We start from the raw sequence: 9,603 nt of genomic DNA, 5'->3' as shown, positions 1-9,603 counted from the left end.
TGAATGCTAATCACCAAAATACACAGCTTGGTCTTCTGCGCTCTCCACATGAGAATGCTTGAAGCTGTCAAGGTATGTCAGAAGCTTGCAGGAAATGAGCCCGTAATAAGTCTCAAACAGCGAACACTCTTTCCCATCATTCATTTCCCTCCATGCCATGGAAGTTTCAGCATCTGTGGCTTCTGAGGATGTAAAAATGAACTTGTAGCAGCATCTGTTATATGTGATGTGTCTTTCCCCAGAAAATCTTGAACTGTGGATGGGTATAAGGCCCACAGACTTAGCACAAATCCCTACAAATACATCGGTAGGCACCATAATAGGTACTTTGTTCAAAACCACATACACCATCCGAGCCACATCTTGGGACATTATAAAGGCTTCACCACTGCAGTAGTCTGGGTAATATTTGTCAGGGTACTCACTAAAAGGGACAAATTCTTGACTGTGGGGGTCTCTGTTAGGTACATCCTGATGAATAACTCTCCCTAAATAGATACCTTCCAGGTGGCCTTTCAGATTGAGAAGATAATCTACCAAGCCCGGTACATTGATGAACATCTCCTCATCAGCTTTGAGAATGAACAGGGCATTGGGACAAAAGGCCACAGCCCACTGAGTCATTGAGATGATCTTCAGGGTTTGGTTTTCAGAACTGTCCAAGAAGATCCCTTCAATTATATCATTATTTTTCCGAGACTCCGCATCTATCTCTTCCTGCGTAGTTACCAATGCTGGCTTTCCCAGAGCAAACAGCGTGAGAATTGGGTAGCCTTGGACTCTGGTCACACTACCCCAGGTTTTCCTGATGAGCTCCCGTCTTGTTCTATTTCCTGGGCTACTGAAGATAAGAGAGAGCAGAAAGATGGTCTTCCCATCACACGCCTCCGGCAGGCTCAGGACATAATACTTGGAGGGATCGCCTCTTAAAGGTTCCAGGTCCAACTTCCTTGCCTTGTTCTTAATGTCGAGAATTTTCATATCTACATGAGGCAAAGAGCGTAAGAAATACTCTTCTACAAAGTCAGCTCCAAAGAGCAACACATGGAATAGTACGACGTTAAAGAGAATGAAACACCACTGGTGGGTCCGAAGTCGGCAGATCGTCACCTAAGTGAGAAAAGGAGTTATGGCCCTTTAAGCTCCATTTCCACCCCTGTTTATTACACCTACTGACTCCTGTGTGGGCTTCCTACGGTCCTTACAGTGCAGTCTATTCTGTGATTATTATTTCTCTCTTCTACTGGGTGGCTGTCTACTGGGTCACGAGATTATGTTTCCCTCTTCTCCAGTGTTAATGGAGTTGAGTTTTGTCAGAATGTGGACCAGGAGCCCACTGTTGGTTTTTCACCTCCTTGTTTGGAAGGGAGTGTGTGTGTGTGTGTGTGTGTGTGTGTGTGTGTGTGTGTAATTATAAACTAGATGCTATGTGAGACACTTAAGATAGAAAGAAGGCCCAGGCATTGGGAACATAAATATAGTTCTTGAATGAGAGCACCTGGGTCAGTTACCTCTCTGATTACAAAGGTCAAGGACTGTTTTCCATGATGTGATCGCTTTGGGTGTCTACCATCCCCAGGTGGACATTTACATTTTAATATAACTTTCCATTTAATCTAACTCAGATGACATGTCTGCCCATGTGGGCAGATTCCTGTTATCTGCAGAGAGCATTCTGGGGCACCTGCGCTGGGCTTACTCCAACCTCACCCAGAGAGACCCAAAGTGTCCATCTGGAAGGGGACATACAGAATTGTAACAGAGATAGTGAACTTGAAAGCAATTAGAACTCTGTTTATTATAAATTTACAATTAGGAACCAACTTACAGAAAAACCTCCTACTGGGTGCTTGCTGTTTGCTAGCCACTGTGCTTTACAGTTTGCTTCATTGAGCCCCAATGGTACCCATCTCAGATATATTAACTCCCAAATTAAGCTTATAATTTGAACTGAGATCTGTCACCATCTGAAGTCCACTCGTAACCACTGAGGAATCCTGACTCCTACTTTTCCTTCACCGTACCAACCGAATAGGAAAATAAAAAGCAGAACAAACTCTTGCCATAACAAACTGCACTCTTTGCCATTTTTCTCAGTGCTGATGGTTTACATGCAGAACAATCAATTTTGATAGCTATCAAATCCTTTGAAGATGATCAGAAACTTACCTGCATGTTGTCTGTGGGCAATTCCAGGGCTTCGGGAAATTATTAAGTTCATATGCCAAGTTAGGTACAATAGGATGTCAGGCGAACGCCAGCCTGAACAGCAATTGCAGTCCAGTACGTTGAGCCTCAAACTTTAAGGATAAGGTTTCTTGCCAACCACCCTGAGCTTTTGTCCCAGAATACCCGCTGCCTGCATAGGATAGGACAGCGAGTGCTCATCGAGTTACAGCTAGTAAGACTCCAGAACAAAGGGGAAAAGGAAAGCAAACCTTTTCAAGTGTCCACCCAGTATGTCTCGTGGACAGACTCCTCATCGTCACACTGTGTTCCAGGTAAAATACACGTGGAAGTCCAAAGACTTCCTACACCTACATCATGTGCACACAGCATCACCTCCCAAGGAGAGAAACAATGTGTGCATGTGTCTCAGGAATGGTGCCGAATCCCCAGTCCATGCACATGGTAAAACTGTCCTAAACATTAAGGAATAAGTGTGAACCCCATATTTTTCTCCCCCAAAGAAACATCATGTATTCAGGTCTAATGTGTATCTCTTTGGGAGGGACTCTGACTTTCTGGCTTAATTTATGTAAGATCAATGATAAGAAATACTACTGCTGGTGTTCCTGCACACCTTTAGTCCTAGCAATTGGGAAACAAAGGCAGCCAGAGCTCTGTGAGTTCAAGTCCAGTCTTGTACACATAGTGAATTCTAGGACAGCCAGAGCTATGCAAAGAAACCCTGTATCAATCAATCAATCAATCAATCAATAAATAAATAAATAAATAAATAACAAAGAAAATGGCCTGGAGATACTGCTCAGTGGTTAGAGCACTGACTGCTCTTCCAGAGGTCCTGAGTTCAATTCCCAGAAACCACAACCATCTGTAATCTTTCTTTTGGTGTGTCTGAAGAAAGTTATAGTGTACCCATATATACATACACATATACATATACACATACACATACATATACATACATATATATATGAAATAAAAAATTCTCACCCTCAATTTAAGATTTATTTATTATATATAAGCACAAAATACAAAGCACCACAGCTGAGTTACATGAAACCCTGTTTCAAAGCCACCCCCACAGAGAAAAACAAATTACTTCCCTTACGTAAGCTTATCTCCAAACAGAACATCTCATTTATTCTGTTTTGACCTATACTGAAGAAACATAGCATTTGATATGTGTTGTTTTCTTGAAGTATATAGGGGTTATGCTAAAAACTGTTTCTACTTGCAGGCTAATTTCAAGGTTGTTTGTTTGGATTGGGTTTGGTTTGGTTTTGAGACAGAGTTTCTCTGTAGCTGTCTGGCCAAATTTGATTTGTAGACCAGGCTGGCCTTGAACTCACAGAGGCTCACTTGCCTCTGCCTCCCAAGTGCTGAGATTAAGAGCAGGAGCTACCGAACCCAGCACTGAGCTCATTTATTCTTATATTCATAACACACAACCATTCTGCTCCCACACCAAGAGCTCCTGCATCTTCTCCCACATACTGGCCTCCCCATCTGCCATTTACAACAATTTTGCTGCTGTTAGTTAAGAAAAAGTCCTTCAGGAAAGAAAAAGAGAATAAAAGAGTCAACAAAACAAAGTTTGCTTTAAAAAGCTATGATAAAACAAAACTTTGTATGCTGATTTGAAACATAGGTATAAAAAAATAGGTCAAAAACTACTGGACAATGAAAAGAAACTATGGCCACTCAAGAGACACAACCAAATGAGCATACACACACACCACATAGACACACACATGCACATACATGCTCATGCACAAACACACATCACACATACACACATAATGCACATACACACATGCACATACCATGCTCACCCACTGACACACACACACTACCTAGATACACACATGTACACACACACAAAACACACACATATACACATGCACATACACATGCATGCTCATGTACACACTCATGTACACACACATCACATAGGCACACACATGCACGTACATGCATGAGCATACATGGGCACACACAGATGTGGGCACACACAGACACACACACACACACACACACACACACACACACACACACACACAGAAAGCATGCCCTTAAGGTATGTATGTTCTCTCAATAATTATTATCAAATCTTGGGAATTAAAACAAAAATACCCGATTACACTTGCTTTCCATTTTGCCCAGGTCCTTTCTCACCCTTGCACCCTCCCCCAGAAAAAAAACACACCAAGACAAATTTGTGTTGCCCATGTGTTCATTGGAGCATGATCAAACTCCCAAACGCCAGCTCCTGAAAGAGAACTGTGGCTCCCCTCCCCTCCACTAGAAGTCATCTATTGTAAAGAGCTATATTTCAAACGTCTGTATTACAAAATTTAAGAACTCTCTTTAATAGCTTCCTCTCTGGAATATTTATTTTAGGGGGGATGTGGGGGTATCACAGAAGCCTTCAATGTCTCTCATTCTTAGTTATAAGTCTGTAATCATCGATACCACTGCAAAAGAAGCTTCCTTGCCCATAGCAGCCAATGGCAGCATGGACCATGGACATCCACACAGCCTTTTGAAGCAGCAATATTGGTCCTGAGTCAGATAAGATACAGATGCTTGAGTACCTGTGAATATAGCGTACTAACCCAGCCAGCACAGAAGGCTGGTTTGTGCTCTGAAGTTGGCTTGCCCCTGAATCCTATGACTGTAACCTTAGGCAAGATACCCAAATCTCTTCTTAACCTCACCTCTAAAGGGGTTTCCTCATCTCTAAATACAGAGGTAGTAATAGTAACTACCTTATAAAGATGTAGGAATTTAAGTAATAGCATATAAAGTGTTTACATGTATGGGACACTTGACACAATTCTGTTTTGTTTTTTACTTTTTATTGATTCCTTGTGAATTTCATATCATGCATCCCAGTCCACTCATTCCCCCGTCCCTTTGTATCTACCCCCTACCCTTGCAACCTCTTTGCCCAAATAAAATTAAAAAAAAAAAATCATCATGTGTTTTAGTTAGGGTTTTACTGCTGTGAACAGACACCATGACCAAGGCAACTCTTATTAGAACAACATTTAATTGGAGCTGGTTTACAGGTTCAGAGGTTCAGTCCATCATCATCAAGGCAGAAACATGGCAGCATTCAGGCAGGCGTGGTGCAGGAGGAGCTGAGAGCTCTAAATATTCATCTGAAGGCTGCTAAGAAAATACCGACTTCCAGGCAGCTAGGATAAGGGTCTTAAAGCCACACCCAGTGACACACCTACTCCAAGGCTGAACCTTCTACAGTGCCACTCCTTGGGCCAAGCATACACAAACTATAAAACATCACGGAAGTTGTAGTGTATCCCACAGTGTACCCTTCTGTCCACACATCCTTACTTGCAGATGTTCATTGCAGCGAGCCGTTGGTTGGTTTGAAATTTGGTTTCTGATACTCACTATCAATACTGGATCCTTACTCGGACTCCTTTAAGATATCCTGTTGTAGCCCTAATCCTGTGTTAAGAAAGTCCTGCAGCTTCATGGGCTCCAGCAGTTCATTGATGGGGTAGATGTTGGGATGGGATGGGCCAACTCTGGATCTGGGCCTGGGTGGTAGCTGAGTTGGTCAACTTGCCTGTTCTCACCCACACCATAACAGTGAGCCCTTCAGTACTGGCCCTCCTAGCTCACCCAGTGCCTCAGCCAACAAGGGGCAGGGCCTCTTCTCCCACTCTCATGCCTCTGGGGTCAGCTCACCAGCCTGCTGTAGATGTTGAACAGAGACGGATAGGAAAAGCATCTCTTTTTTGCCCAAGCCACTGCAAGGGGGTCAGCTGTCAGAGCTCCACTACCAGGGTCTGCTCTCCTAAATATTACAGCCAACAAGGGGTGGGACCAGCTCTCCCCAGTCTGCAGCCAGTGAGAGGCAGGGTCAGCTCTGCAGAGCCCTTGGACATCAATATTGTCCCGGGTGAGAGATATCCATGGGGCCTTTGATGGTAATATGAGCCACAGACACAGCCCAGCTACTGCTGTGTGACCACAGCCTCAGACAAGGCCATCAGCAATAGAACAGGCCAGGATTTCACAATGGCCTCAGGTGGCAGGGCAGGCTGCACACCACCCTCTGGTATGTCCTGTTCCCCCTCTCTTCATAATGCTCAACTGCCCGGCTTCTCCTTCTTTCCCATCTCTGCACCACATATTTGCACTTTGTAGTGGCTCCCGTGTGTCTCAGATCTGTCTGAATGCTGAAAGTCTTGCTGACTTTTGTCCAATCCTGAGGACAGTGTGATGAGATTATGAGTGGGACAGAGGAGGAGGGCCTGGTCCCCCTGGGTCACTGAGCAGGTGTTGGGCAGCTTGAAAGCACTGAGATAGATCAGGAGGTAAAAGGGAAAGAACTAATTCTTGTAAACTGTCCTCTGACCTCCACGCATGCGATATGGCATGCACACAAATACAGACTTTTTATTGTATCTAGGAGTTTTGCTTGCATGCATATCTATGTACTGCATGCATATCTATGTACTGCATGCATATCTATGTATTGCATGCATATCTATGTATTACATAACTTGGGTCCTCTGGAAGAGTAGTCAGTGCCCTTAACTGCTGAGCTATCTCTCCAGCCCCTAAGGTTTAATTTTTTTTAAGCACTGTCAGACTAATAGAAACCATTATTAGTGTTAATGGTAAGCTATTTAAGTCCGTATTGAAAGCCCACCTGTCTGATGTTCACTTCCTATAAATAAGAAGCTTTGGGAAGTGACAATTTGACTCCCTAATTAACAACTGTCGGGTTCTGCCTTGTATCCTCACTGCCTTGAGCAAAGAATACTAGTCTATACTACCCTTGTGCCAGCTGTCTTGAACACTCTAAGGACGCTCTGAGAAGAATACACAATTGCAGTTGATTACCTCAGCTCCTGAAGGTACAACCCACCAGGGTTGCATGAAGCAGTTTGTACCAGACTCCCAGCTTTCCCAGGTATTAGTGAACTTAGATGATCTTGGAACTATTTCTGCCTACACCATAGGCGGAACGCTTTTTCTGGTGGCCTCAAAGCTTCTCTGATTGCTATGACTGGCCCAAAGGGGCTGTGATTGGCCCCAACATAAACTTCCACAACTGACTGATTCAGACCCTTCCCTGGCCGTGTAATCAAGCTGCTGAGCGTGCTGCCACCAAGTCACTTGGAGAGTTGGCTGGGAGTCAGTCTCCTGTGCCTCTCACCCTCCTGTTGCAACATCAAGCCTAGTAAAAGGCCCTTCTCACCAGAGATCTTGCCAACTCTCAGTAGGGTGTGCTGAGCTGGTAACACAAAGAGCCGGCAGAGAAAGGTTGATGGTAGGTGGGAAACTCTCATGGTGGCAGCAAGAAAATCAGTCAGTGCAGAAAGCGTAGGAAGTGGCAAGGTTACTGACAGCTGGAGCAGTAGCAGGCAAGCTTCCGAATGGCCTGGAAACGAGGAAGGACAGAAGAACTAGACGGCAAGAGAGGGTTGAGGGATAAGTTTGTAAAAACTGAGAAGGGGAAACTGTGGGTCCTGCTCACCTCCCCAACCTTCAAAGTAGACCTTGAGCTCTTGATTGCCCTACCTCTGCCTTGAAAGTGCTGGGAGTATGCACAGGGGCCACTATCTCTAAGTTGGCTGTCAAGCCTTTAATGCTAAGGTTCTCAAGGACTGTGGGACAAGAGCTGTAACACTAGCAGGTGTTAAGGACTAAGGAATTAGGTCTACACAAAGTAACCCTTGTAGAGCTATGGATCCAGATACTCAAGGCTTGTGTAAAAATGGTTAACAATTCCTTCTCCCTTTCCTCCTAGCTCGTGCCCCTCTCTGCTTGTTGCTCTGGTTGCTACTGTAAAACAAGGGAAACAAAAGCTTTAAAAAACAAAACAAAATAAAACAAAACTGGGCAATGACAGCAGGGACCTTTAGTCCCAGCACTCCAGAGAGGCAAAGGTAGACACCTCTTTTGAGTTCAAGACCAGCTTGGTTTACAGAGCGAGTTCCAGGCCAGCCAGAGTTACAGAGAAAACCTGTCCCATCAAACAAACGGACAAACAGTCAAAGCTTTCACCCAGCAGCATTCAAAGAGCTTCTTGCTTACCACTTCTATCTGGAGAGAGTAAAAGGATCCAAGATAGTTGATAAGTAACAAGTGTTGCAGAAAACAGTCATCTCTGTGGTTGAGTTGAGTTTTGGGCAGCACACATGTATGTGCTGTGATTCAAGCTTAACTCACTTGGCTGCCCCTACCCAACTCCTTTACCATGTTTTGTTTCAACAGTACTTGCTTCTTGACATATACTTTTGTTTAGTTACTTATGCTGTCTTTGTCCTACGACTAGACGTAGACCTCACACAGTTAGGGATTTGTTCAACTGCATCAGAACCATGTTTGGGGGGTACCAAGAGTCAATGGCTGTTTGAATACTTAGCTCCTACTACTCAGCTATCAGAAACAATGACTTTATGAAATTCTTAAGAAAATGGATGCATCTAGAGAATATCATCCTGAGTGAGGTAACCCAGTCACAAAATAACAGACATAATATGCAGTCACTGATAATTGGATACTAACCCTAGAATGCTCTGAACACCCCAGAAACAACTCACAGACTATATAAAGTTCAAGAAAAAAAAAAAAGAAAATGAAAAACCATTATGCTTAATCTTTACACACCAAGAAAACTTTTGACTATTTCCAGGTTACATCTTGTTTTACAGGTACTTTATGCTCATTGTAACTAGTAAGATTTTAAGGCATACTATCAAACCTTAAAAAAAATCAAGTACTAACAAAAATGTATTCGCATACTTTTATGCATAAATGCTTAAAACCTGTAATTTATCTTTGCTTTTTTAAAATAAAGTTGTAAAAAAAAAAACAGACATAATATGCAGTCACTGATAATTGGATACTAACCTCAGAAAGCTCTGAACACCCAGAAACAACTTACAGACTATATAAAGTTCAAGAAAAACAAAGGCCAAAAAAAAATCATTATGCTTAATCTTTACACATCAAGAAAACTTTGACTATTTCCAGGTTACATCTTGTTTTACATGTACTTTATACTCATTGTAACTAGTAAGATTTTAAGGCATACTATCAAACCTTTAAAAATTCAAGTACTGACAAAAAATGTATTCATATATTTTCATGCAAAAATGCTTTTTAAATCTATACATTTATCTTTGTTTTTTTAAAAATAAAGTTAAATTAAAAAAAAAAAAAAGAAACCTTGGCCCTTTATCCCTTGTGAAATATTACCCTAACTTGGTGGGGAAAAAAGGGGGGTAGATGAGGAAAATAAACATTGTGCAAATCTGGAGAGCCGCCTTGAAAAGAAGCGTTAGCTCAGGCTCACAAGGTGTAAGAGCTGACACGGGACAAACGCAGCCCTGCTACACAGCCGCAGACATTCAGTCCCACGTACCCGGC

General features: G+C 42.9%; 1 protein-coding gene across 1 annotated transcript; it reads right to left on the bottom strand.

The window, feature by feature from the left end:
- Window positions 1–6: 6 nt before the first annotated feature.
- B3GALT9 (beta-1,3-galactosyltransferase 9) lies at window positions 7–1,104 on the bottom strand (the record flags this gene model as incomplete). Its single annotated transcript, XM_080927385.1, has 1 exon — window positions 7–1,104. Exon 1 carries the CDS (start codon window positions 979–981, stop codon window positions 7–9), a length of 975 nt encoding a protein of 324 aa, XP_080783511.1. The 5' UTR covers window positions 982–1,104.
- Window positions 1,105–9,603: the final 8,499 nt, after the last annotated feature.

The sequence above is a fragment of the Micromys minutus genome (assembly GCF_963924665.1).
Source record: "Micromys minutus genome assembly, chromosome: 13".
Lineage (NCBI taxonomy): Eukaryota > Metazoa > Chordata > Mammalia > Rodentia > Muridae > Micromys > Micromys minutus.
This window is presented reverse-complemented; position numbering and strand designations above follow the sequence as displayed.